The following is a 27,691-nucleotide window of genomic DNA, read 5'->3' as shown; positions in this document are numbered from 1 at the left end:
ACCATACCATTCATGGCACCAGCTTTCTTGTTGTGGTCAAAACCTGGGCGTTTCTCACGCGAGACATATGCAAACATAGGTACACGAATATCAATCCCTGTGAAATCTAGCGCGCCTTCATTTGGTCCACCCATCACCGGTTCAAGCTCAGGCACTTTTCTCAAGTTTGACAAAGTTTTTATGGTTTTATTAGAAATAACTGTAAGTTGAAGGTTCATATATATAACTGTAGTATTCCGGCGTGGTCTCTTTTTGAATGATCAGGTTTAAGTTCAAACCATGTGCCTGGCCAATGCGTACCATCAGCCATCCACGTTGCGTTTACCACATCAACCCCATCTGGTGGCAATACGCCACCATTTTTCTCTCGGACAATCCGCTTTTCCTTGAGCTCTTCTCTCAAGTTGAATTGCTCAGCTCTTTTTCTTGATTTGTTCTGGAAGAAGACCATTGATACTGACCTTGAATTCGTCATACTCACGCTTGATCCAACGGCGATCTTTGACGAAATCTTGGTTTTTCAGCAAATCGATTTTGTAAGCTATATGGAATCGAGTTATAAATTTGGAAGCGTGAATAGGTGGAGCCTTTTAACACAAGTGCAAAAAATGTAATTATCCTAATAATCAAAACTGAGTAAACACCAAACCCAAAACAAAAAAAATGAACAAATCGTAGAAAGAAGACAGCTTTCACAATAGGGGTTGTCTCGTTCTCCCTCATTTGCTGCAGAGCTCAGCTAACCTCTAGAGAAGCTGCTGAGTTGGGGCATAAATTTTGTTCCTTTGAATCACATATTTATAACCCAACCAGCCGTTTCAGAAGCCAAGTCTCTTCTTTAACTCTTGTCGAAACTGTGGCGTTGTTGAGTCTCTCCTGATGAATCGACTTCAAAGGCTTCTCCTTTCTCCTCCAACCACACCTCCTTTGTGCCGCTGTTGTGCTCCTCTGATGCTCTAAAGGTTGGGCTTTTCTATTTGCTTTTGCTTTTAACCAATCGCATTCGTCAAAAATTGGATTTTTGAGTTTGGGTAATAGAAGCCAATATATAAAGAGCGAAGCTTTAGGTGTTCACTTTGATTAGGTTTGGTAATCAGAAACTGATATCGCTATGATACGGGATTTATTTGGAATTCTGGGTACCAAGAAGGTTCCATTGTTAATCCGAAGATTCTCACTTTGCTCTACGAAGAAAGACCCTGATCTCGAATCTGCTCTCTCGCGTAACAAGAGATGGATAGTTAACAGTAGGCTCAAGAACGTTATCTTAAGGTGTCCCAACCAGGTTGCATCGGTTAAGTTTTTACAGAAGAAGTTTAAGACTCTTGATCTGCAGGGGAAAGCACTGAACTGGCTTAAGAAGTACCCTTGTTGTTTCCACGTTTATCTCGAGGACGATGAGTATTACTGTCGTTTAACTAAACCCATGATGACGCTTGTGGAAGAAGAAGAGTTGGTCAAAGATGCCCAAGAGCCTGTGCTAGCTGATAGGCTTGCAAAGCTGCTTATGATGAGTGTTAATCAGCGCCTCAATGTGGTGAAGCTTAATGAGTTTAAGCGGAGCTTTGGATTTCCTGATGATTATGTTATTAGGATACTACCAAAGTACTCAGATGTGTTTCGGATAGTGAATTATAGTGGCAGGAAGAGTTCAATGGAGATAGAGCTTTTGTTGTGGAAGCCTGAGTTGGCTGTTTCTGCAGTGGAAGCAGCAGCAAACAAATGTGGCTCTGAGCCTAGTTTCTCTTGCTCGTTACCTTCCACATGGACCAAACCTTGGGAGAGGTTCATGGAGTTTAATAACTCTCCTTACATATCTCCGTATGAGGATCATGGGGATCTTGTCGAAGGTTCAAAGGAGAGTGAGAAGAGAAGTGTTGGTTTGGTGCACGAGTTACTCTCGTTGACGCTGTGGAAGAAGCTGTCAATCGTAAAGCTGAGTCATTTCAAGAGGGAATTTGGGTTGCCGGAGAAGCTAAATTCTATGCTTCTGAAACATCCAGGCATATTCTATGTAGCGAACAAGTATCAGGTTCACACTGTGCTTCTTAGAGAAGGATACAATGGCTCGGAATTGATTCACAAGGACCCGCTTGTTGTTGTGAAGGGTAAATTTGGGGAACTGATGCAGCAGGGCTTGTATGAGTATAATCACAGGAGGTATTTGGCTAATCAAGAGAAGAAGAGAGAGAAAGGTATTGAATCTTTGAAGTCTGAGGTGAGAAAGAAAGACAGGATTCACGATGAAGATGATGTCAATGAACAAGAAAGCCATGGTGATCGACCAGGTGGTCTGTTTGATACAGAAGAGAGAAAAAGGTTTTATCAGATTCTCTTCAGTGACAACCAATAAGAGCATTCTGGAAAAGTTGAAACATTATTTGCTGAGAATTACTACATCTCAATAACTCTTGGGAGGAACAGCTTGTTTTGCATTTGATCTAAGAGCATATTGTGATCTCCTTAGCTTTACAGCAAAAACACCATGTCTCAAAGATTGCAGACTGTATAGATAAAGTTTCCCTTAAACATCACTTCTCCAGTTTTTGTTTAGAAGGTCAGAGATGCGGCCTAGTTGTTCCCCAGGGGTGAAAGATCAAAATGGAAACTGTGATTTCAGTCTTGGGGGCAGCTGAAATGCTTTCATTTAGTTTTGGGTGGGTGGGAAACAAGAAGTTAGAGTTAGTTGATTCAATGTAATATCTCTAAGAAGAGCGTCTTAAAGTGTGTTCATTGTTGATATCCAAAAGTTCAGTGAAGATATTTGCTTGCTCGCACTTGGATTCTTCCCGGAATGTGTTGTTGGTTTCACATTTAGCAAGATAATAGTACAGATGTATGTGGACAAGTGGTAACAGGAGACTATGGCTTGTAGGTCAAAGAGATAAAATGGCTGGATTTGTGTACAAGGAAGATGGTTTATATCAGATAATATCAGCCTCAACTTCATCGGGACATCTTTGTAGACATATAATCGTTCATTTAAGTAGTGTTTCTTTGCATATTTGCTTTTAGATAACATCTTTTATGCTTGAAAAGGATATCATTGTTGCAGGTATTCTGGAAGTAAGCTTAGGATACATGACAGTATTTAGATTCGCAGTAAGTGAGAATGATTAGAGGATACATTTCAGATGTCACTCCTGTCTGCATTTTGTTATTCTGGATTGTACCTTTATATCATCTGCAATAACAAGATTCATTTCAAGTTTGTTTGATATTTTTAGCATTCATTTCAGATGTCACTCCTGTCTGCATTTTGTTACTACTGTTCGGAGAACGTTGTGTTTGATTATAATTTGATATGGACTGATTTAACACAAATCTGAAATGTAGTGTTAAAAATATTTTTTTACAGGAATGCTTATTTATAAAATAAAATAATTAAAAGCCGCAAAAAGTAAATAACTCATGATCCATGACCTTCTATATCATCCAGAGTCTTTCAAATTTGTCTCTCTCTCTCTCTCTCTCTCTCCATCATCAATCAACCTTTTTCAATTTCACTCAAACAAGAAGCGTCTGCGTCTCTCTTCCTCCTCCTCCTCCTCCTCCTTGTAACTTGGAACCAAAGAGGATTTGTAGCCAGCAACTATTACGATCCATTCCCCAGGTTTGCTTATTAATCTTTTCTTCGATTTTGATTGAGTTTTAGGCTTTTTGCTATTGTTCCCAGCGATCGAAACCCTATTTTTTTTTTTTGATGTTCAATTTTTTTATATTCAATCGATGGGTGCGTAAGAAATTGAGATTCGTTGTGTTTGTTTAGGTTTCAGATCTTGATTTTGACGGTTAACAAAAATTAGCATCTCTGTTGTTTCCAGAAGAACGAACCGTAAATATTTGGGTTACACGATTTGTAGGGGTTAGGTTTTGCAATGGCTACATATGTTTCAACCAAAAAAAACATATATAAAAAAGACGCGTTGAACCCATTTGATTTAGGATTTGATTTTTCTGGTGTGAAGCTTTTGCTTCTTTCTTTGTCCTATTTACTTTAAGCTTGGGACTTCTCATGAATCTCTGATTTTTGAATCCACTATCATCTTAGTTTTGAGCTGTGAACTCTGCAGTTTTGTTGTATACATTTAGCTCTTCTTGTCATTAGAGGAAAGAAACAACAAGTCTTGAGCAGCCAAAGATTGATCATTTTTTTTTGTTGTCTCCCTATGCAGATAAAATCAAAAGCTTAATCTTGAGCTATGAGCACAGCGACGAGGCCTTCTTCCTCAGCAACAACTTCTGTCGTATTAGAAAACCCTGTTTCTCAATCACAACCTACAGAAAGATTAGTGCTTCGTTTGAACCGGAAGAAGAAGAAAGTTTCGTGGAAAGAGGGGACTGTGGACAACGAGTTCATGCAGAAGAAGAGTTCAAAGAAATGTTGCATCTTTCACAAACAGAAGCCCTTTGATGAGGATGACAGCGAAGAAGAAGAAGATAACCACCAACATCACCATGATCATGATCATGATCGTAACCATGAACACTCTGAATCTGGTGAGGCCTCTTCTTCTAATGATTCTAAAGCTGTTGACTAATTAGTCAGTGTTTTTCTCACATCACTATATATATATATATATTGAAGCGTTTTAATAGATCATGGAAGAACACATATTTGTCTTGAGGTTTTTGGTCTCTTCCCCTATCTAACCCTGGTTGGGCTTTATGTATATGTACATGTAATTTGCAGATTTATTGCAATGTTGATTTTAATTCCTTGATGCTTTATTTACAATTATGTTAATCATTCATTAAAGCTTGCTAATTAGTCAAGGAATCACATAAGTGTAAATCTTTTCTTTTTACCTTTGAATATGCTTTTGCGGCTGTGTTTGAATTCAATCTCAGACGTGTTTGAGTTTTTCTCATCACCAATCTTCGAATGGTCTTTGAAGAGCGATTAAATTTGATTACCACTTGTATAGTTTTGTTCGTTTCAAATCCTGACCGGAGCAGTATTCGTCATTAGTCTTCAATTACTAGACGCTGTGAAAGTTATTGACAAACGTTGATCTCTGTTACCTCTCAAATGCAATGTTCGGGTTACATCAATTAAAGAACAAGCTCATCATTATTTTCCCACTCGAATAGGATTTGTAACGTGTAAATCCAAACACTAATGAAAGTTTCATAGATCAATAATATATTTTCGGTCATGAAGGGAGAAGTGATGGCCAATGCTATGACTGATGCAACTTCCGGATCAGGTGGACTGTGATTTGGATCGATCACTCATGTAATGGATTCGCTCCTGGTCGGATGCTTTGGTGGTCTTGTGACTGATGTGGGTAATTGATATGTTACGGTTTTGACTCACTTTGACCCCGTTTATTTGATAGTTTTGTAGTTATTTGAGTCCTTTTCAGGTTGTAATAAGAGGCTAGGAAGCTAAAAGCAAGGATTAGAACAGCAGGAGCAATCGGAGCAGAAAGGAGTTGAATTGGAGCAGAAAAGCTGATTTTAGACCCAGGAGCACATGCTCTCGATTTCCGAGCATATGCTCCCAACTCTACGGATTCATGACGACACGTGGCAAGCATCTAGGCGCCGATTCCCTGCCTAATTCCCCTTATTTTAGGCGATCCTTTGTGAGAGAAAGAGGGAGGATATCGATTTTTAATAGGAAGATTTGAATTTGGATTCTTTCCTTATTTTTCTCCACTTGTATGCTATTTAACCTAGGGTTTTTAGGGGACAGAATATACTTTTTTTCTGGAGGATTTTTGAGCGACGTTTTTTGTGAGAGGAGAAGAGCGGCTACCTTGTGAAGCATTCTCTGAACCCTTTTTATTTTTATGTCATTGAATTTCTCATCTTTTGCTATGATTCATTTCTCTATGTCTGAGTAGTTTTCTTTGCTAGATTAGGGGTTTCAAAAGGGGTTTCATGGGTTAGCAACAGAACACAAATAGGGCTTTATATAATCGATTGTCTTCACTATTGTTAGACTTAATGCTTAGGTTGATTTGATCACCCAATCTATGATTCTAGGTTTATCTATTCATCAAAAGTGTAATAGGTTGCTAGAAAAGACATTAGTGGGCAAATTATCCTAGACCTGCGAAAGTTGATGTGTCGGTGATTTGTGAACTTATCATTCCTGTTCTTTAATGCTTGTCTGCGATTCTGGGCTCAAACGACAGTTTAGGGTTTATGGACCGCCGAGCATGTGCTCCGGATGTGTGAGCATGTGCTCCGCGTTTCCGCACAGAATCGATCAGATAGAGTTATTGATACCACGACAGTGGATCAGTTTATATTTATGTTTGAGTTCTAGACTGGTACTTAATCTATGCCCTGAATAGTTGTTTAGTTGCTATCTCTGAAATTCCCGAGAATTACCCCTGATCTAGTGTTTTGCTTATTGCCTTTTTATACCGTTTTAATCGCGTTACTGTTACCAAACAAACCCAACTTTGAATTGTCTTAGCTTGAAATTGAACCAATAGAACCATAGAGTAAAACTTGGTCTTCGTGGGATTCGACCCCTAAGTACTACTTCTTTGCTGTGCACTTGCAGTAGGAAAATAGGGTTTAAAAATCCGGATGTCTGAGCATGTGCTCCGCGTTTCCGCACAGAATCGATCAGATAGAGTTATTGATACCACGACAGTGGATCAGTTTATATTTATGTTTGAGTTCTAGACTGGTACTTAATCTATGCCCTGAATAGTTGTTTAGTTGTTATCTCTGAAATTCCCAAGAATCACCCCTGATCTAGTGTTTTGCTTATTGCCTTTTTATATCGTTTTAATCACGTTACTGTTACCAAACAAACCCAAATTTGAATTGTCTTAGCTTGAAATTGAACCAATAGAACCATAGAGTAAAACTTGGTCTTCGTGGGATTCGACCCCTAAGTACTACTTCTTTGCTGTGCATTTGCAGTAGGAAAATAGGGTTTAAAACTCTGTGTATCAGTAATATTAATATAGTTGGCTCCAGGGACCTTGGACTGGTCTGCACTTGATCGATGTGCACGGCCGATATGTCTTATGAGAGTTGTTTGAGGAGTCATAGATTCAAAGAACGCTAGACATAACTTAGGATACCTTAAGTCCTAAACACAAAGATAAAAGATTAAAAAAAGAAACTCTAAAGATGGCATATATCAATCTTCAAACTTTATTTTTCTTACTATTTTTAATCTCCACTAAACCAACATTAAGTCATGAATCCACTATCAGTTGTTCATTCTTTTCGAATAATTTAACTTTTGTACTTTGATCAATTATTTTGGGAATATTTGTGTTGATAATCATGATTCATGATTACTATGTGGGCTGGATAATCATGGGTTTCTATTTTTTTAGTCTGTAAAGTCTGATAGAAACTGTGACTGAGCATAGCTAATGTTTCAAATCTATTTAGAATAAGTTACCTTGTCCCATTTCTGTATACAGTTATATATTCTTGTTAAGTATTTCATAGTTCACTTTCATATTCATTAACTTATCTAATTTACAAACATTAAAAGCAAACTCTATACTAAATTATCAAGAAAAGAATGAAGTAAATAATGAATCAAGAATGCTATGACCACAACAAAAAGCAACTTGGGTTTGGTTCATGTTTACTCGTTGTTTTGTCCTATACGTCAACAAAATCTCTCATACGATCGGATCCCAATATTAATAGGGTTCTCTCAACTATTTTCTAAGAATATTCTCTTCCTCAAACGTTTAAACACAATTATATATTATGACAAGATATTTAAAAAAAGATATTTACAATGTATATTAACTTGAGGGAAAAGAAAAAGCTGGAATTGTATTGTAATTGTACGCCATTAGAGAGACAAATAAGTAAAATAACAAAATTGGATTATCATAAATCCCACCATAGTTCTTTAGTATACCTTTGCATATAAACACGCACTATATAATAGTCATCAGTAGTATTAATCTTCTTCAAAGCTAATATTTCGTTAATAATTAGATTATTTACATTTGAGTATGGGAGGTTTAGGTTCACCATGTGGAGGATGCAAGTTCTTGCGTAGGAAATGTGTAGAAGGTTGTGTATTTGCACCATATTTTTGCTACGAAGAAGGATCTTCTAATTTTGCAGCCATTCACAAAGTGTTTGGAGCCAGCAACTTCTCTAAGCTCATTTCTCATCTCCCTGACCAGGACCGGTGTGACGCCGTACGAACCATCTCTTACGAGGCTCACTCTCGTCTCCATGATCCTATTTACGGATGCGTCTCCCAAATCTTCTCCCTCCAGCAACAGGTATTTTTGCCTAGGATGATTTATATGTAAACTGTTTTTGGTCTTTTGCTTCATCATCTCTAGTGTACTTACAAGTAACATCACTTACTTATAGGTTGTTAGTCTACAAGCACAAGTGGTCCTACTTAGAGAAGAAGCTTCTAGAAGGTTTCCTCAAGAGGATCCTAGTTGCAATCTGAAGCAACAAGAAAAGGTTCTTGCTCAACAAAGGCCACAAGATCTTCACAACTGGTTTCATCAAGAATTCTTGGACTCAGACCTCAACCCAGTGACTGGTGCTACACACGAACATGAGCGATCTATGGATCGGAATGAGTCACTTTGTAGCTCAAATGAATCTCTTTACTACCAGGAGGCCAATTTTCCTTGGTCTGTATGAGTACAAGTGACTATTTTGTCAGAGAATGAACTTTAAATTCTTCTAGAATCTTCTTTACTATCCAGTTTTGAACATTTTTCATAGCAGAGATTGGATCAGGCAACCCTTTTCTCTTTGAGATTTACCATTTCTTCGTAGATCTTCCATAGAAACAACAACATCAGATCTGAACAAGTGTTGTCTTAAGACCAAAAAGAGTCATAACAGAGAGAAAGCATAACAAAATGTAGTGCACACTGTTTTAAAACCAGCCACATCTACAAAAGCGAGAGAGACAAAATCTGTGACTTCATGTTGGATTTGATAACCTAAAAGACTATTTACAACAGTTAAGTCTTCATGTTGGAGTCGATCTCCCAAAAGACATTTAGTTAACAAAAGTTATGTCGTCCTGTTTAGTTTCGAGCTCATCTCTTGTGCTTAAATCTTACTTTCAACAAGTACTGCAACTTCACCTGTCCATAGACAGAGTAATCTTTGTCAGATATGTACACACCATAAGCACATAAGAATGGGTCACAGTACGTGTAGCAAAAATAATATCTGACGTATGAGCTTTCTAGATGATTTATTATTTCTCATTCCAATTACCCATACAGACACGAAGAGGATAGTGTTTGTAACCTATCCCATTGTAAATGGGTGAAAGGAACAAGGAAGGGAAACAGAAGTTACCTGAGCTGTATTGTAGACGATATATTCATTGTACATAAGCTCAGAAGCCTTGACCTTCGATGAAACAGGTTTTCCACAAGGAACACTCACATCACCTCTCCACTTGGCAAATTCTGAATCTTGAGGCACTTTCTTGCCAAGCCCTTTGGTCGAATGTTTTCCTCTCGGAGGTTTATCCATGTACTAAAGAATTGTGGACATAAGAGAAACAGTCATATTACAGAGATAAGAAATATTTGATGTTGTGCCTAAAGTCTCAACATAAGGACTACATGTTTGGTGTATCATATCCTAGAAAATTGCAATATGGGCTCACCGTAGCTTTTGTTAACTCATGTATTTCTCCCAATGCAACTTCACTCAGAAGCATTAGACCCACCGGGTTTTTCTTACACGTGTAGCAGTACTGAGCACTTTTACTGACAAGGTCAGCGAAGTATATCCCCTTTCCAAACTGAAACACAGGAATTTCAAGAAGTTAGGCTTCAGAACCTCCAACAAGTTAACTAGATAGCAAAATCCCTCAACTGATGAGAACCACACAAGCATAGCCACAGAGAGAGTACTGACCATGTAGCCAGTAGCAGGAGCTTCTGGCGGCGCAATTCTTAGTCCTTGGTTCAGAATTCCAACAAAATTCGTTAATCGAGAACCTGAGAGCAGAGTTAATTAGGTTTAAACCTAGGGATAAGACATAAATATATAATCAACCAAAATATTAACAATCAATATTTCTTGTATCTGCTTCCAAATTATCTTAGTGTGGCTGGTTGCAGCTTGCTTACCATGCCATAGGAGCATCTTATTGCCAAGTTTTTCCCTGTAAGGAGCATATTTATCAAACTCTCCTTCTCTTTCCAGAGCAAAAACTTCCTCCAGTTCAAGACTCCACTCCTGACAAATTCAGTAATCAAAAATTGAGTTAGAAAAATTAAGAAAAGCAAACATAAAAAAATGTAACGAGGAAGTGGACTCACTGTATGTGTTGGGGCATGCGTTGTGTTAAGATACTTCTCAATTAATCGATAATCTTCACTATCATGAGGAAGTGGTGAAATATCACAATGCAGCTTCTTGTATTTATCGTCAAGAGATTCGGTGCTATCAACATCAAAGCCTACTAGTCTTGATGCTATTTCGATATCCTGCAGAGCCTCGAGCATTTTTACCTGCGACATACAGATACAATACTATTTTAGTAAAGCAGGGAAAAACAAAAAAAGACCAAGGTTAAAAACAACACCAAGGTGTTTGTTCTACGGCGAGTACCTTAGACTTAAAGTCATCTTCATCACGGATAATATGAGGATGAATAGAAGGGATCATCGTAAAAAATCTATTACTAGCATCAACAAGCAAGCTTTCTTTGATAGAAGGCTGGGGGTAGCTCTCAGTCAATAGCTTCTGTATCTCTGTCAATACCTCAAAACCTATAGAAGAACAAACAATAAAAAACAATATACAGAAATGTGATGTAGAACCATGATTCATTATTTATTAGAAACAAAAATCTAAAACTGGACAAGTAAGAGTTACCCTTCTGTATATTATGTTTGCTGAGTTTCCCTAGTGGCATCTCTGACATATTTATTTCGAACTCCATCATAGCAGATCTGAAAAAGTATTTAATAAGTTACTTCAGGCCGTTTCTAGGGGGAGGAGAGGCGAGGAAGACAATGGCAAATAAGTTTCTAACCTGTAAGTTTCCACATCAAAAAGCATCTTCATTAATTCTATTAATGGAGGAGCAAGGTTGCTAATGGTCTGAACTGGCTCTTTTTTGGCTACTTGCTTGTTAACTCCATAATCCTGAAACAAAAGATACAAATTAGTTTATGAATGATTTAAGAAAATAAGAGAATCTGAAGATACAAAAGATATGATGCTTACAATGTCCAACGGGAGAAATTTTCCTGGTTGTTTCTGGAAATTTGTTTTTTGTTCCCAAGATTCCCATGAGTTTCCAGTCTTTTCAAGAAATAGACGTTTGAATTCATGAACCGCATCAGACTTTGACATTTCTTCCACTTTGTTACCACCAATCTTTTCATTTCCAACTCGGCCCCATTTACGAAATACGTAGCAATCTGAACCTTTATCTTCTTGGATTATCTGGAGTATGTAATAACTATTGATACCGGTAGAAAGATCAGACATGCTCAGAGTTGTGTTATAGATACTGTTCCCATCTTCAAGAATGTGACAGTGCTCTTGGAGGCCAGATGCTTCGTGCACAGCGCTTCGTCCTTTTACTTTAACAGTGACCAGGCTCTCACTAGTGTCTTCAATTTTGTACTTGTCCAACGGAAGTTTCCTTTGTTTTATCAAACAGTCAACCAAATAATCCTCTCTCACGATAGCCACTTTCATCCTCCTGACACATATATCAACACCAACGTTAAAAGTGAGAGCAAAGAGTGTGATGAGTTAAAGAGTACCAGTACAATAAAGGCCTTTTCCTACCTTGCCTTTCTCATTTCAGCATCTCGGATACCTGTCGTTCCACAGACAACCAAACAGCTTGTACCTGCAAATTGTGAAACAGATATATTCAAAAGCTTAAAATACTTTTACAATAGGCTAAACTAAACACTCGAGAAATACATACCTTTTTTAACGTTAGCATGAAACTCTGCACCAGCTTCCTCGATTTTCTTCTTCCATGCTTGCTGCAAAATGATCCCATCAAGCAATGAAGTGCAAAGCTAATTTAAGTTATAAAATTTGACAGAAGGACATACGCGTTCCTTAGTATCTCCATCAATTGAAACTTTAAGATCTGATAGCTTTTCACTCCTTGAGGAGTCAGCTGCATCTTTAGAACCTTGACCCTGCGACGTCTCACCAGACGATACAGGGCGCAGTATACGTTTTGGCTTTACACTCTTTTGAGACTTATTCCACTGCAAGGAATCAGAAGAAAAATATAAACTTCATGAGTAATATACACCACATCTGACCTAACTCATACCATTATCAACTCTACAAACTGGCTGATTTACCTTCAGAAGGAACTGATTCTCTGTTCCTTCTGGAATCTTCCACTTCCCTTTGATGTGGTCTGGATCCAAAGTGGAATGAGAACATTTGCTCCATTCCGAGATGTACCCATGGCATCGGTAAAGTCCTCCAGAAAAGGAAAGATGACCAGAGCAAATTGGGCAGAGGGCGAGTGGACCAAACATCATGCCATCAGCACTAAAAAGAAACAAGCAGAGAGGTCAAGAATATGATTACGCATCAGAGTCTCTAATCCAAATTACCTTTAAGAATATCCACACGACAGTAAGAAACAAAACAGACAACATTTCAGAATGTCTTTTCCAAGCAATATACTTCCAGATAGCTTCGCAATGTTATTTACCATTTATCACGTAGATCAAGTTCTGATCCTCTTGTACTTTGTTCATTTAATTCAAGCATTTCCCGCAACTCGGCTGTTGTTACATATTTTTTCAGATCATCCTTCAGGTCCCACAATTCTTTAGTTTGAGCCTCCATTACCCTTTCTGTGCTACAAGGTTGTAAAGCACCGCTTGTAGTCATGTCAAAACTAGTTTTTGCTAGTTTCGACTTCTCATTATCACCAGAATCGTTTCTTCGTTTTGTGCCTGCTTTTGGATTTGTTTGGCGTGCTTCTGCTGTCTCTGTCCCAGTTGTGCCAGCAAGAAATTAACAGAAAGCCATCAGACTATAGTACTGCAAATCAGGATTCTGTAACAAGAAACTCAATGCATTACCGAACACCTCAAGACTCTTACCAGTTTTAGCTGCCGGCAGAGTTTTCTTCACTAAGGGAAGAAGAGCTTCTTGGTCTGAGTCTGGTATGTTTCTCCATCCAGACAAACTTTCCAGTTCAGTGGAGGAAGACATTTCAAGGAAACATTTTGCGTGATGCCACATCAAACCCTTGTTACCCGGGCCTTCAGGCTTAGAGAATATACGTACCTGGAAAGAAAAAAAACATACCAATAACCCTAATGCACGAGGACCAGTTCATATAAATTGCTACAGCCATGACAGATGAAGAACAACACTTACCTCTCCTTTCAAAATCTTTTCGCTACATTTTCTGCAACCGGCACGAGAAGTTTGTGACACTTCAATCCCATATTCTAGTTTGGCATTATTAGCGGTACTGCTCGTGCTCGTGCTTGTGCTTGTGCTGGCGCTTGTGCTATTCCCTGCTCCAGATTCGACATATTTTCTAATCTTTTCCTGATCTTCCCAGCGAAGTGATTCTATGCCTTCAACATCATCAACTCTAGCAAAACCAAGAGACAAAATAAAGTTGATAGCTGAATGCTTATCATACATTTTCACTAAGGGGAATTGGTTTTACATACGATTTTATCTGCTTCGTTTTCTTCAGTATACAACTAGCATGGTTCCACATCTGTGTCAAATAAAACAAAAGTACAGAGAGGATACTGCCAGTTAACGAAAACTTCATGTCCACTGGAGCTAAAGCAACATATAATCAAAATGGGAAAGTTAAGCAAAGCAGGAAGAAGGAAGTAAGACAATGTTCTATGGTTCCAAGTTAAAATAACAAGAGAAGAATGATCTTTGACATTCCAGAAAATAGCAGTTCACATATGTCATTGTAAAAAGCACGAAACTTTTTGCAATCATCAAAAGTGGCTACAAATTTTAGCTTAAATTGCTGATTTATCACATTCAATTAGGCATAAAGGAGGAGAATGAAAAGCTTTTTCAGAAGTAAGTAACAGAGCAAAAAAAAAAGCAAGCTTGATACCCAAAAGTAATCCCAGAGCTTAGAAGAAGCAGAATGAACAAGATAAAACCCTCACACAACGCCAATTTCAACGAAAAAGAACCAAATTTACCTCACAAAAACCCTAAAAGGAAGTAACTTTGTGATTCGAAAATCGAAAACCATAAAGAAGCATTATGACTATTGATAGAATCCACAGTAACAAGCACAAGAGTATAGTACAGAGACGGGTCCAAGTTCTTGGAGATAGAGAGAGAAAGAGAGTCGTACAGGCATGACGCCGTCAAATTGAGAGGCTTGAACTAACTTTCCAAGACGAAAGGTCTCCTTGGTAATGGCGGACTTGCAAGTCTTGCATGAAGACCTTGAAGACTTAGCATACTCTGCCCTCCACGGCTTATGTGGACTCGCCATTGCTGTTAATTCCCTTTCTACGGTAAGACAAGATTACACCAGTGTGAGGAGGAGGATGAGGAGAAGACTATTTAAACATACGCCTTCTCTCCAATATGATGCTGATGATGATGACGACGGTGTTGAGGAATATTTCAGGTGAGAGTGGGCTTCTCGGCGACGGCTTTACAGATTGTGTTTCTACCGTTTAACCCTTTTTCCCCTTTTTCACCCTAAAAGCTGCCTTTTTTTTTTTTTAATAATTAAATCACTCGATAATGCTTTTAATTTTATTTACTACTAATCTTTAATATCGTGATATCATAAATTTATTAAATTCAATTAGACGAAAAAAAAAATATTAAATTCAATTTATAGTTTATTTCCAACGCTTATCCAATATGATTATCAAATTTTTGTTTTAGATATGATTAATACAATACACCTCAGTTTTTTAGTCGAAAGTTTTTTAGTTGAAGGTGGAGTTGACAAATCGTTTAAAACAATTAGTCAATCAAATTATAAGGACTAATACAGCTCCAGATTTTTATCCAATAATAATCTTTCTCTATTTCACATCATTATTTCTGATTTCTGTTATTAGTCCAGCTCAATTACAAGTATCCAGAAAAAATAGTAAAAAAACCCAAATTAACTTTAGTATGACAATTGAGGAAGGTGACGATTAAGGGACACAAGGTTCTTTAAACATCTTGGTTAAGTATTATTTGTAATCTAACATCATTTTGGCAGTTTATTTATACAATAGTTAATAAATAATTTTATTGTAATTTATATATACAAAATCTATACTGTAATATTTATCGGTAAAATTATTATTTGGGATCTAAAATTTATTTGTATAGTATATATTTTTTAGTTTTATTTGAATATCTAAAATTCTTGTATAATAATTAAGATTTAACTTATGAAAATTATTATAATATGAATTTTATATTATCTCACCATATGAATCAAAAGTTCTTAAAATTTTATAGAAATGTAAGTAAGTGATACAATTAAGTTATAAAGAAAATAAAAGACTTAAATTTTGGGTGTCATTTAAAAAAAAATATTACAGTGGTATGTAAATAGAAATACTATTAAAAACTGAGGACAAATAAAAAAATTATTTCTCGAGCTTTGTGAGCGCAACATGTTCGTATTTTTTTGTTTTTATAAGAAAACTTATACATATAAGGGATATGAACCAAACTAGAGTAATTTCTCAAACGTGATTGGAGGATAAACTCTCTTTCTGAAGCATACATAAACTAGAGTAAATTAGTTACGTAATATCAGACAAAAATTCTCATATGTCTATCTTATTGCTTATGCATTTACTATATGATTCCTTTTCACAGTGATGATTGCAGTGTTTGAATTATGACGTGTAATAATAAAGGTTCTTTGCCTCTCAAGATTTAACTATAAGAACACCAGTGACAAATTTAACAATGTTTAAGATCGAAAATCAAATGTTTTAATTTAAAAAAAACTAAATCATCTATAACTTTTAAAATAACTTTGACAATTAACATAATCCTTATAAATGTTGTATACAGTTTAACATAAGTATAATATTTAAATAATAACACAAAACCAAACTAAAGTAAAAATATGTCTATTTACTTTGACATATGTGGACTTGTTATAAAAAGAATAGGTAATTTACAAAAGGAAACAAACAAATAATAACGTAATAACAACACAAACTATATAAACTTAGATGATTAAATTTGTAATTTACAAAAATACACCACAAAATAACACTACACTAATATATCTCCAATAATAATAGGAGAAAAAAATATAGCATATAGTAGAGTTAAACCAATTATACGAGTAAATGATTGTAATAACAAATACTACAGAGTTACAAACCATTGTAGGTTTTTTTCGGTTCATTTCTATATCTTAGCATTGTGTAAACCATAATTTTCATGATTAACATAATTTCAAAAAATTAAAAATCATACTTTGAATATCAAATGTATAGAATAACATCTTGCGGCATAGCGCGGATCTAACCTAGTTAATATTTAATAGTATCTGTGGTTTGCTATCTTTGACACAAACAAAAAAAAATACCTAGGTAGACATTAATATTTACAATTTTTTTTGAAATAAATGTAAAATTTCTTCAACTAAAAAACAACATTTTTACATGTAGAGTTTAGGGTTTAGATTTAATCTTGAAACATATTACTATTTAAAAAAAAATTAGAGATAATGTGTTACATTTGGAATTAAAATTTTTTTTTTAACAATAGAGTACAAGATTGACTCAAACAAGCTAATACGAAGGAACATTGTTTACATAGGTAATTAGGTGCGGAACTGTGCGAACACGTCGTGCTAGATTATCCGTTTTACCAATCTGAGAACGAGGGACGTAGACTAAAAAACGAAACTTAATCTAGCGCGACGTGATTAAAACTTATAATTGTGAGAATTTCCCTATTATTTATTCAACTAAAAAAATATAACATTTTTACATTAAATGCATCTATTAAATTTAAGAATTAGATAATATTGCATAGAGAAATTATTCATGTTATCATGTAGAGAATAAGTGAACCACCCTTCAAGACTTTTTTGTCTAACAACTTGTTTTCTCCCATAACTCGTGTCAATGATGGCCGGCTTCGAATTTGATTGTTTGTCTATGATGTGTTTGATAACAAAATATTCAACAATTCATGGTCATGGGCAAATATTTGGATAGTAGTGGTCGTGTAGATTTTTCAAAAAACATCTACAAGATGCAAAAACAATATTACTACGATCCGGCTACATTACTAAATTTTATTCCGGACTGTGCGATATAATCCAGACTTCAGGAGGCAAAACAAAATATCAAATTGATTACCATAACTTTTTGGGAAAACCAAGCTGAAATTGTTGGGAAAACCAACCGGAATTGTAGAAGTCAACTCGAACCGAGATCACATCCTCCGGGGTGTATTTTCAAGACACCTTCGGTAAGAGCAAGAAATCTTGGAGGCCAAGTCATAAACCGTGTTATATGTGTTAACTTGATTGATCAAATATCTCAAATATTTATTTTCTAGATCAAATGTTGAAAACCATTTCTTTCCAAGTAAAAGTCAATCTTTACGAATATTGTTTAGTCAGTGTATGACCAAACAATCCAAAAACCCTCCTACATAACTCTCTCGCTCTCTCTATATATAGAACTCAAACTTACATCTTCAATGCCACACAAGAGAGTAAACGACCTTACAAATAAACACATTTTTATGTTTGTGTATGTTTGTTTTTTGTTTTTTTAAGTTCAAGAGAGACTACTACAAAGTTATAGTGATGATGATGAAGCAAGTGATAGTTGGAGTAATTTTGGTTGCCTTTTTAATGGTTTTTTTGGACTCCACACAAGTAGGAGCGACGAGGCTCTTACGAATTAACTTCGATACTGATATCCGGTTCGTGTTTGAGTCGTTACAGAAGGGTGCGGTCCCTGGGTCTGGTCCTAACGAATGCTCTAACATACCCAAAGGTAGCCCAGGCTCGTGCCACGGATGATCTCTCTCACGTGAAGCTTTATCCCAATACCCAAATCTGGTCTATGGGTGGAGTTGGACTATTTATTTATTTATTCATTTTTCTTGTACACGAGAAATCATACTTTTAACTTTTCTTGTAACAACAGAGCTATGAAAGCAAATACATGTTTCATTGGCTTATAGAAATTACGAAAGTTAATAAAAATTTATTTGCAAATTTGTGAAATAATTATGCCTACGGTCTACCAATAAAGTCTGTGAATCACTTTTATTAGTTATATAAATTTGGATCAAATTTCTCCAGTAAATCAAAACGAAAAAAAACATTGAAAAAAAGTAACCAGTTCCGGTTACGTTAATTTGGTTTTCTCAGTATAATTCGTATCCGATTAAACCGAACAGAAGAACAAACCCGGTTCAGATTGGTTCGATTTGAATTATGTTCTTCCTTAACAAGAGAGAGAGAGAGAGAGAGAGAGATCCTGAAACGCTTAAACCCTTTCGATTGAAACATTTTCCCGAGATTTGGGAGTGTCCCTAAAACCCATACACTGATCGAGCTCTCAAGGCAACGACGAAGAAGAAGAAGGAGTTAGAGGAAATGGTGAATAAACCTTGGAAGATAATTCCAAGGCCACTTCTAGAGACAGTTCTCAACAACCACGTCCAACGCCACCGTGTTCCTCAGCCGCTCATCCTCCATGGTCCTCGTGGTGTTGGCAAAACCACCCTTATTCTTAATCGTAAATCCACCATTGCAAAATCCCTAAAATTCTCCCAATTTTTTTTTCAAAAGATCGTAGCTTTGAATCGTTTCGATCTCAATTCTTTTTTTAGGTCTACTCGGAGACTGGAACAAAGGGCCTCACATCGCTGGCTATGTAGATTTTGCGCAATCGATCACCGAACACCACCCAGATCATCACCAGTCCTATCCATGGACTTCTTGGACCAGCGTTGACCCACCATTGTTGTCTAATTGCAAAACCCAGCTCGAGAACTGTCTTGAATCCATGAGCCACAAAGCTATCAAACTTGGGAGTATAAGCTCGCAGCAGATCTTCACTACTATGAACAAATGGTATGGTCTTAACACCGCACTTCGCCGTATACTTCAGGGCTATAACATTGCCGTTCCAGAGAAAGTCTCGGTTTCGTTTCTTTGGGAAAGGGCAGTGTATGCGCTATCTGTTCGACGAAATGCCGATGAGATTGATGGGTTGCTTGAATTGGAAGAGAAAGGTGATAGCTTGTCTGTTGAAGAGGCTTCGTATTATAGAGAGACTGCCTTTGCGTTAAGATTGGCCAAAGAGGTCATAAAGGTGCACCAGGGTTGGAGAGCTAATGCCATTGCCCATCTTAATCGAACTAATGGGTTTTCCAGAACATTAGCTAATTCTAGTACTGATTGGCCATTGCTGATGCTCGAGTTGTTGTCACAAGCTGCAGAGATTGGTTTCTTCCAGGTAATGAAATTGATAAGTACTAAACTTTTCTTGATCTTAGTAAGTAGTTTAAACAGTGGCTGTATCATTTAGAAGCATTTTTGCCAACTTATCGATGTTGCTTTCTGGTTTAAGTAATGTTGGCTTAGTTTTGTTTGTCTTTGTTTCTTGTTTCACTTGGCAGCCTAAGTTGGTCTTAAACAACATTGAAATCTTGAAGAGTGCTATTCAGACTGATGATTCAACAATCTCAGCGTCAGTGTACCATGACAATCTTGTATGGAGAATAATAGCGTTAGGTGCAAATGACCGCTGTCTACCTGTCCTATTTGTGACTTCGGATAGGTTGGTCTTATTTTTTCTTTACCTTTTTGGGTTTTATAAGTACAAGCTGTTACTATTTGATGGTTACTTGGTCTCCTAGCTCCATATAAGTTTTATTTTATAAACACTAGACAAGAAACTGGTCTTGGACCTTTATTACTTTGTCGCATGTTAGTTACAGAAATTCTGAATAGTCATTTTCCGATCTGAACTTGATTCCTACCTATGTATGTTATTTTGAAAATATTTTTATCAATTTCTCTGATGTATAATAATTTGTATCCTGACAGCTACTACTCATATCAAGCCTTTGTTGACTTCGGGTGTCCAGACATTTTCATCTCTCGTGAGGTATAGCAGCTACAAATATATCTATATCTAACTATGGGTTCTGTATGCATTTGTGTGAACATGTATCGGTAATTTGGTATATAATGTAGAGTTTTCTAGTCTCGCCCTTCATTTATTTCCGATTCAAGAGATCATGTTAACATAAGAATTGAGGTTTCTTATTTTTCCGCATTCTACCTTTTTATGTTGCATTTTGGTTTTGTTTCATTTGTAGACATTTGGATGGACTCCCCAAGAAGCCAAATTGCACATGGTTCCTGATTACTTCAGTGCTTCGGAGGTGAGAAAATTATTGTAGGTAATGGCACTGCTTGTTTAGTGAAACCGAAATATTGAAAACTAGTGTGACAGCTCTAAACCCTAACAATGTCAAACCAGAAAGGTTGATTTCTGCTAAAAGCTATCTGCTTACTTTGCTGTCTATAATATTGGACTTTTAACATAATGTTGAAATTGTAGTGGACTATCATTGCGGATGTTCTTGGTGCCAATTCTCGGCATCTATTCGAGCTTTATGCGCTTAAGCAGAGTAATCATTACCAAAGGTAATGGTTCCCTTTTCTTTTGTATTCACTCTTCATTGTAGCTTTCTTTTGCTATTAGTCCTTTATGTGTTTTTGTGTCCTCAAAATGTGTCAAAGCCCCACTTTTCGCTTTTCAAAAGTGACCCTAATTGTTTTTTATCAGTTTGATGGGAAGTAAAGCAGGTACAATTGAAGATATTGTAGATGCATACTTGGCATATATACAAGTAAGCTCACTTAAAACTGATTGCTTGCAATTGCTGTCAAATTACACAGGAAAGTAACCGTTAATTTGTTGCAATGTGTTTTCTTGTATAGGTTGCTGTGGTTAACCCTGCAATGGAAAAAGCTATGTTGCGGCTGCAACGGTATGCCAGTGATGCACGAAAAGGTAGCATTCCGTCTGAGAAATTACGTTTTGGTGCTGCATGGAGGCATCCTCCGCGTACCGAGGATCCTACTTTGAACTCTGAGTGGGCTAAGATTCAGCTGATGGATTTTGTCCAAGCTCTTGTCAATACAGAATTAGCGGTACCTAATCTTCTAGACCCTTAATGGAAATAAAGCTGAACTTTCTTCAGTTTTACCTTATTATACATAAAACCAATGATTATAGCATCACTGATAATCTATAAGCATCAATGGTTAAATAGGTAAATTATCTGGGTGACTATAGCCTTGAGATCTTTGAAGACCCTTCTGCTATGGCATTGGTTGAGGTAATAAGATCTGTCGTTTCTTGATCTGTAGACATTAATTCCGCGAGCCATTTTACTAAAAAGGGTTGATTCTGTTTTAGGTTGGAATACTGTATACTCAGCGAGATCCATCATTTTTTCGGCCTATATCTCAAGGCGTTAAAAGATGCCTTGTTAGATGGTGAACAAACTTTTTCCCTTATTGCATGGATATGTTCTTTTAAATCTCTGCTTTCTTTTGGTCCTCACACACCCGAGTGATTTGTCTTACAGGCTCATCCAAGAGCGAATGCAGATGAGTTACTGGAGCTCAACCAAATACTGGTGGCAACGGATCATCCGGGGTCGTTATTACAAGCATTTGATGCTTGGCTACAGAACATAGACAGTTTCACACAGGTACACACGCCTTACATGCTCTGTTTCTATCTCTCTTACATCGCACAAGAATATGTTTTTGATAAGGGAAAACACACTCTTCAAATTAAGAACTCAAACAAAAAGATTCACATCTCAACTAGCTAAGGTATAGAATGAAGAAACAACCCTAGCTAGTACTGAGGAAGACACCAAACTCTCACAGAAACACACCAAGAAGAAGAAGATGATGCAAACTCTCAATTTCTGATTATTCGCATAAACTTCACAATGTACTCTTCCTTCTCTATATATCTCTATCATCCTCTTTTCTAACAAACCCTTCCAGCCACTAAGCTTCTGCCAACACATCATTCACCTCTTGGCCAATCATCTCTCACCATTTCTCCATGTCAGCTACTCTTCACTACTCTTCATTTTCCCTATAACAGTTCTTCTTGCGATCATGAATTTAGGACTATTAGTAAAACTTCTTATTCAAGTTAGCATCTATGCATCCTCCACAAACCTACAATGTTGCTATTACTGTTACTGATAAAGCTAATTATCCCAAGTTCCACACATCAATGCAGGTTTTATTTTCACAGGACCATTGATGAACTCTCGGTATCTTGTGCGCGTAAATCCCTGACCAAAACATATCCGATTCATATTTTACCGTGAAGTAGGAAACATAAAGGGGCGTTGTTTTTTGTTGCCGTCAAGGTCTGACTTTAAGTAAAAGTCACATCAAGAAGAGACGTCGGAGGGAAAGACCTTCGGCTATACAGAACGGTGTAATCGTGTAAGTCGGAATACATTGCCATGACTCATGAGAACGGCTTTCTCTTTAGACGCTGTATATAAAGCGCTTGTTCCTGTGTTTATGTGAGTTTTCAGGTTAAATTATATAAGTCAAGTACTTGAATTAATTATTCACTGTATTGTCTACCTTTCCAAGCCCAAAACCAAAAGTCCAATTAAAAAGTTTTGTTCAAACAGAAATTTTTTTGACTATTACGTTTGTTTCTTAAAATGCCATTTGATCCACCAATTTGTATAATAGAGTACATACGCTAATATAAACCAATTAAATTTCAGTTGATTACAATTGATTTACATGAAACGAAGTCTAAAGCTATCGTATAATTACGTAAATGTAATTTATGTACGTAACACACAAATGTGGAAACAAAATTAGAATCAAAGAATGATGAAGATGAAAAAGATTCGTGTGACAGCTCTCAGTTATGGCATCTGCCTGAACCGCGAGGTATATTGGTGCAACCGTTCCGACCAGAGCCACGGACCGGACCTCTTTGCAGCGCCTGAAACAGAAGCCCGATTTCATCGACGGTCTCCGGGAAAGGCCTCATGGCTTCAACTTGCGTAGCGCCCAAGAAAACAACGAACATAACAACTAACATAACTACGACAACCAATTGTTTCTTCATCATGCTTAGAATTTAATGCTTTCTTTGAATGAGATCAAACATAAACAAAAATGAGCTTTCTATTGGTGAGTTGTAGGGACTTTTTTGTTTTGTATGTGTAATTAATTTGATTATGATTCGTATTTATAAGGTTTCTGAGATGTCATTGTTTGACTTGTGCAAGATTGGTCTCACTACCTTATGTTTATGTATACACACACACACATATATGAACTTTGACTTTGACTTTACTAACAAAAGAATTCGTACGTTTTCAACAGTTTGAACCAAATCTAAATAGAAAATTCACTAATACACGGTTTGGCCAAGTCCACCATGAGCTTTTGCTAAAAAATATACAAGACTTGGCCCTAGCTGCCTCAGTCTAACCAAATTCCGCTTTTGGTTTAGATTGGTTTGATTTTGGTTTCATAGTGGGATGCAAATTTCTCTTTCCGTGACAAAGTGAAAATCGATACTCTCTCGAAATATATTTTTCAGTACGTCGCTCATCTTTTACAAAAGTAAAGCGTTTCTTTTCCTTTTTATAAGTTGGATAGCTTCTGGTGAAAACTTTATTCTGAAAGAAACCATTGTTAATAATATATATGGTGCTTAGTACTTAATTACTATATGATAGAGCTCCAATCATAAAGTAATGCGAAAAATAAAGATAAACAAAAATATCTTGTTGACAAATGTACTCTAATTTTTATACCTAAATTTTAACTTTTCGAGTTATTAAATCCCCATTATGTTTATATTTTGTAGGATCAATATTTGGTGTAGTGATAAATTTGTCTTTAACCCTTTTTCTAAATGTACGTAATGACGATAAATTCTTGCTTGATTAATTATCGTTAAATATAAGAATGCACTTTCTGATATGACAACGACAAAGAGCACAATATAGTAATATACCGTCACTTGGTTTGAGTTTAATTTTCATGTGCACTACAACTTTACAACTGCATGTGCAGCCACTTTTTTTTATCGCTCGTACCATTTGCATTGTAAATTTGTAATGCAGATTTGGTATCATTTTGTTGTACCGTTGGTTGGTGAGGACACATAATTGGTAATACTAATACATATATATCACATTGGTAAAAAAGTTACTACTAGAAAAAGTCCATATATTGAAAATCCATCAAAATTTTCAAAGGATTGAATTATGAAAAGTTTATAAAGCATGTGGACCATCAAACCAAAGTTCCAAATAGATAGCCACATAGCATTCAAACTTGGTAAGTTATAATGAAATTATTAAATAACTAATTTCAAACATAAAATTAGTTAAATATATGATTATTTGTTTACGTTTTGCATCAAATATATAAAATTACCGTTCAAATATTTTAAGATGCTAAACACAACGTGAATAACGTAACTTTTACAAAACATCAATATGTAGGCCAACTGAGTTATTAAACATACTCACGTCCAATTATCTATAATTAAATATAGGAAAAAGATGTTCAGCTATACTAATTATAGCTCAATACATGCTCACACATCCCAATTTTAAAAATGTATTGTCAACTACATTAAGTAAATGTATTGCATGATCATATATACCATCTATATGGTGACATGTGCTCAACATCACGATCATTTTATTCCGGTATGCTATTTGTTAGAATCTGATGTTGACCATGTTTGACCGGCGTTGACCGATGTTGACCAACAAATTTTTAATTTTTAAAATTTTATTATAGTATTGGAAACAAAAAAATAAAACTGTCTTATAGAATAATTTCTGGCTTTTATTAATTAACAAAATATCTATATTCATTATAAAGATATATTTTACATTTGTTAATGCAATCAATCTTATAATAGTTTTTTTTCAATTGTAAAACTTAACTTTAAATAAACTAAAAATCATTAATAAATTTTTCAGATATTAAAACTTTTATTTTACCACATATCCTACTATATTAATTGAGAAGTACAAATTTGAAACTAACCTTATAATTTGTGTTGTGTATGTTGTGATTTGAATTTTTAAAAATGAAGATATATTACTCAATTTATGAAGAAAACAATGTGTGTTTTAATGTTCCACATCGGTGGATTAGTAAAACTAAATTTATGTGGTTGATAAAATTAATAAATTTTATTTTCTCACAATTACAATATTATAATTATTTTAAAATATTTCACAAAATAATGATACAAATACAGCAAACAAACAATATAAAACTGTGTAATATACATCAAACAAATTAAAATGCTATAATATTATAAAGTGATTAGTATTCATAAAGATATATGTTGATTTACCAAAGAATTGCAATGTTAAGTAAATACTGTCCATATTTTATTTATTATAACATAAATTTTCTGGTTTTAGTTTAAGTTTCAATATCTTAAAAACTGTTAATGATTTATTTTCAATTTTATTTAAGTTTTGAACTTTTTTTTTAAAAACTAACTATTATAAGATTAATGCATTAAACATATATAATATATCTTTATATTGGATATAGATATGTTTTTTTTAACCATAAATAATTCAACAAAACAATTTTAATACTTTTGTTTCTAATACTAAAAAAAAAGTTTTGCTTGTCAACACCGGACATATCTAGTCAACGCCGGATTCTGACAAACAATGTACTAAAATAAAAATGATCGTGATGTTGAGCACATGTCATCATATAGTTGGTACATGTGGCCATGAAATACATTTATTTACTTTGTGTAGTTAGCTATACATTTTTAAAGTTGGTACATGTAATCATGTATTAAGCTATACTTGGTATAGCTCAGTGTCTTTTTTCCTTAAATATATCATGTGTGTTACTGTGTACTTGGTTTCATTTTCACTAGAGTAGTAAAGTGAAAAGAAACTAAAAGAATTTGCGTGTGGAGGTAGAGATTATGCAAATGACCGAGTAGAAAGCGAATGGGTTACTCCGTCATTACGTTGATTTTTTGTCTATTTTTATATTCATTTTGGTTATAACTTAAAATTGCGTGTGTGTATGGGTGTGTGTTTAATTATAGATAGACATCAGAGTTTGTTTCATTATTTGACTCGGGAATTTTGGTCTCACAGGGTTTTTTGAGAATTGACTTTTATTTGTGAATAAACACTCGGCTTGAACAACACATATTGGAATTAATCAAAAAAATTATACAACGACTCGGTTCGCCTTACACCACGAGTTCTTCAAGGAAAATCCCGAATTGGATCCCAAATTGACTCTTACTCACACGAGAACCGAACAACTTCAGGCCAATTCTATTCCTAGGTAGGTAGGATATATAGCATATTTTTACATGTGACTGCGACTGTGAATAATGAATATCGTATTCGTTCCACAACATCGACCTATAATAGAACAAAACAGTTAATTACTAGGTTTATTTTTAAATTCAGTGTTTAAAAAATATATAATATCCGAAGTTAATTGTATAAGTATCCATATAAATACATACTACGCGTATATAAAACATTATTTTGAGTTATAAGAAACAAACTACAATTGTTACATAGTTGCATGCGTTTATATAGGTCCACCAAACTTAAAATATCTAAGGACAAACATAAGTTTTGAGTACATATATATTCGCGTCATGTAGGAATCATCATGATTCATGCAGTAATTTCATTTTGGAACGTTGAATAGAAAATCATTTATATAAACTCATAAGGTTTACAACTTTTTTTTTCTTGTAACATCCCGATCGCTTTATGCTTAATATATTAAAATTTCAATATGATAAAGTAAACATAATTCTTTAAGTCGATTACAGTTTATACTTGCATGAATAAGTGCTTTTTGTCGGCAAAACGCAAAGATGCTTTGGAAAGAGTAAACGGAAAAAAAAATGTACTTTTTGCAAGGGGATACGTTATAATTAAGGCCTAAAGAGTTTGGCTAGTCGTATTCACCTCAATGTTGGCCTCCAAAATCTACAACAAAAGAACACAAACAAAAACAAGTGAGCATTTATATATGTACTTTTATATGTGAATTGAAGAGGCTTGAAATATGAACGACAGTACGACGACACATAATTGTATTAATCAACAACAAAAAGTTTGGCCGATCCTATTCCTTGTGCTAGACCGCTAGTTACGAGATAGCACATTATTCTATGAATCTGAAGATCCACAACATCGTCGACCTATAAGAACAAAACCATTAATTACTAGCTAGCTTTATGTTTCTTATTTTGTTTGAACAGCAATTACTAGATTTATGTTTAAACACGACGATTAAACTCAAGTCTTCAGTTCCGCTAACGACGAAAAATTAATAACTAAGTTTAGATGCATACGCGTATATGGTTAGTACCCAATATAAAACCTAAATCAAAATGGAGAGAGTAAGGTTTTTTAAAATGTTGCATAATTCGCACGCGTACGTGTATAGATAGGTCCACTAATTATCGAATCACGTTTAAAAACAATTAAGAAAACAAGTTTAATGATACACATATAATACTCGTGTCATCAGAATTATGAATCCATGATCCCTTTTTTTTCTTTTCTTTTTTTCTAGAGCATGATTCATGCATGTTGTCATTTTACTTCAAAACGTTGATTATCAAATATACATATATATATATATATATATATATATATATATATATAT

The 27,691-nt window shown here is 35.4% G+C and overlaps 7 protein-coding genes across 7 annotated transcripts; 5 read left to right on the top strand and 2 right to left on the bottom strand.

The window, feature by feature from the left end:
* On the top strand, positions 573-3,218 carry LOC104700338 (protein ROOT PRIMORDIUM DEFECTIVE 1-like). The gene has a single exon (XM_010415842.2). It carries the CDS (start codon positions 1,112-1,114, stop codon positions 2,351-2,353), a length of 1,242 nt encoding a protein of 413 aa, XP_010414144.1. The 5' UTR covers positions 573-1,111; the 3' UTR covers positions 2,354-3,218.
* Positions 3,485-4,738, top strand: LOC104700337 (type 1 phosphatases regulator YPI2-like). Its single transcript, XM_010415841.2, has 2 exons — positions 3,485-3,613; positions 4,176-4,738. The coding sequence occupies exon 2, from the start codon at positions 4,203-4,205 to the stop codon at positions 4,539-4,541; it is 339 nt and encodes a 112-aa protein (XP_010414143.1). The 5' UTR covers positions 3,485-3,613; positions 4,176-4,202; the 3' UTR covers positions 4,542-4,738.
* LOC104700336 (LOB domain-containing protein 14-like) lies at positions 7,912-8,616 on the top strand. Its single transcript, XM_010415839.1, has 2 exons — positions 7,912-8,237; positions 8,332-8,616. The coding sequence occupies exons 1-2, from the start codon at positions 7,959-7,961 to the stop codon at positions 8,614-8,616; spliced, it is 564 nt and encodes a 187-aa protein (XP_010414141.1). The 5' UTR covers positions 7,912-7,958.
* LOC104700335 (poly [ADP-ribose] polymerase 1) lies at positions 8,770-14,645 on the bottom strand. Its single transcript, XM_010415838.2, has 19 exons — positions 14,300-14,645; positions 13,638-13,687; positions 13,333-13,555; positions 13,053-13,239; positions 12,656-12,938; positions 12,294-12,489; positions 12,033-12,194; positions 11,900-11,960; positions 11,755-11,818; positions 11,182-11,665; positions 10,988-11,100; positions 10,828-10,904; positions 10,561-10,721; positions 10,269-10,460; positions 10,077-10,185; positions 9,862-9,944; positions 9,608-9,745; positions 9,292-9,474; positions 8,770-9,071 (listed from the first exon to the last, which is right to left on the bottom strand). The coding sequence occupies exons 1-19, from the start codon at positions 14,441-14,443 to the stop codon at positions 9,024-9,026; spliced, it is 2,958 nt and encodes a 985-aa protein (XP_010414140.1). The 5' UTR covers positions 14,444-14,645; the 3' UTR covers positions 8,770-9,023.
* Positions 17,608-18,166, top strand: LOC109125599. Its single transcript, XM_019227536.1, has one exon. The coding sequence runs from the start codon at positions 17,696-17,698 to the stop codon at positions 17,966-17,968; it is 273 nt and encodes a 90-aa protein (XP_019083081.1). The 5' UTR covers positions 17,608-17,695; the 3' UTR covers positions 17,969-18,166.
* LOC104700334 lies at positions 18,432-22,665 on the top strand. The gene is made up of 12 exons (XM_010415837.1): positions 18,432-18,692; positions 18,787-19,415; positions 19,579-19,739; positions 20,009-20,069; positions 20,284-20,349; positions 20,529-20,614; positions 20,757-20,820; positions 20,912-21,124; positions 21,247-21,312; positions 21,393-21,472; positions 21,565-21,690; positions 22,242-22,665. Exons 1-11 carry the CDS (start codon positions 18,551-18,553, stop codon positions 21,674-21,676), a joined length of 1,680 nt encoding a protein of 559 aa, XP_010414139.1. The 5' UTR covers positions 18,432-18,550; the 3' UTR covers positions 21,677-21,690; positions 22,242-22,665.
* Positions 22,730-23,180, bottom strand: LOC104700332. The gene has a single exon (XM_010415836.1). The coding sequence runs from the start codon at positions 23,103-23,105 to the stop codon at positions 22,893-22,895; it is 213 nt and encodes a 70-aa protein (XP_010414138.1). The 5' UTR covers positions 23,106-23,180; the 3' UTR covers positions 22,730-22,892.

This window comes from Camelina sativa, chromosome 7, assembly GCF_000633955.1.
Source record: "Camelina sativa cultivar DH55 chromosome 7, Cs, whole genome shotgun sequence".
Lineage (NCBI taxonomy): Eukaryota > Viridiplantae > Streptophyta > Magnoliopsida > Brassicales > Brassicaceae > Camelina > Camelina sativa.
Note: the sequence above shows the minus strand (reverse complement) of the source record. Positions and strands in the feature narration are given on the sequence as shown.

What these genes read in the sequence shown, in the direction of transcription:
- LOC104700338 (XM_010415842.2), top strand. Translation starts at nt 1,112, where the DNA reads ATGATACGGGATTTATTTGGAATTCTGGGTACCAAGAAGGTTCCATTG.
- LOC104700337 (XM_010415841.2), top strand. Translation starts at nt 4,203, where the DNA reads ATGAGCACAGCGACGAGGCCTTCTTCCTCAGCAACAACTTCTGTCGTA.
- LOC104700336 (XM_010415839.1), top strand. Translation starts at nt 7,959, where the DNA reads ATGGGAGGTTTAGGTTCACCATGTGGAGGATGCAAGTTCTTGCGTAGG. An exon ending in TCTTCTCCCTCCAGCAACAG is followed by an intron (nt 8,238 to 8,331) that starts GTATTTTTGCCT and finishes ACTTACTTATAG; the next exon opens with GTTGTTAGTCTACAAGCACA.
- LOC104700335 (XM_010415838.2), bottom strand. Translation starts at nt 14,443, where the DNA reads ATGGCGAGTCCACATAAGCCGTGGAGGGCAGAGTATGCTAAGTCTTCA. An exon ending in AAAAGATTTTGAAAGGAGAG is followed by an intron (nt 13,240 to 13,332) that starts GTAAGTGTTGTT and finishes TTTTCTTTCCAG; the next exon opens with GTACGTATATTCTCTAAGCC. An exon ending in TAAGATGCTCCTATGGCATG is followed by an intron (nt 9,945 to 10,076) that starts GTAAGCAAGCTG and finishes CTCTGCTCTCAG; the next exon opens with GTTCTCGATTAACGAATTTT.
- LOC109125599 (XM_019227536.1), top strand. Translation starts at nt 17,696, where the DNA reads ATGTTTGTTTTTTGTTTTTTTAAGTTCAAGAGAGACTACTACAAAGTT.
- LOC104700334 (XM_010415837.1), top strand. Translation starts at nt 18,551, where the DNA reads ATGGTGAATAAACCTTGGAAGATAATTCCAAGGCCACTTCTAGAGACA. An exon ending in ATTACTTCAGTGCTTCGGAG is followed by an intron (nt 20,350 to 20,528) that starts GTGAGAAAATTA and finishes TTGAAATTGTAG; the next exon opens with TGGACTATCATTGCGGATGT. An exon ending in CATACTTGGCATATATACAA is followed by an intron (nt 20,821 to 20,911) that starts GTAAGCTCACTT and finishes TTTCTTGTATAG; the next exon opens with GTTGCTGTGGTTAACCCTGC.
- LOC104700332 (XM_010415836.1), bottom strand. Translation starts at nt 23,105, where the DNA reads ATGATGAAGAAACAATTGGTTGTCGTAGTTATGTTAGTTGTTATGTTC.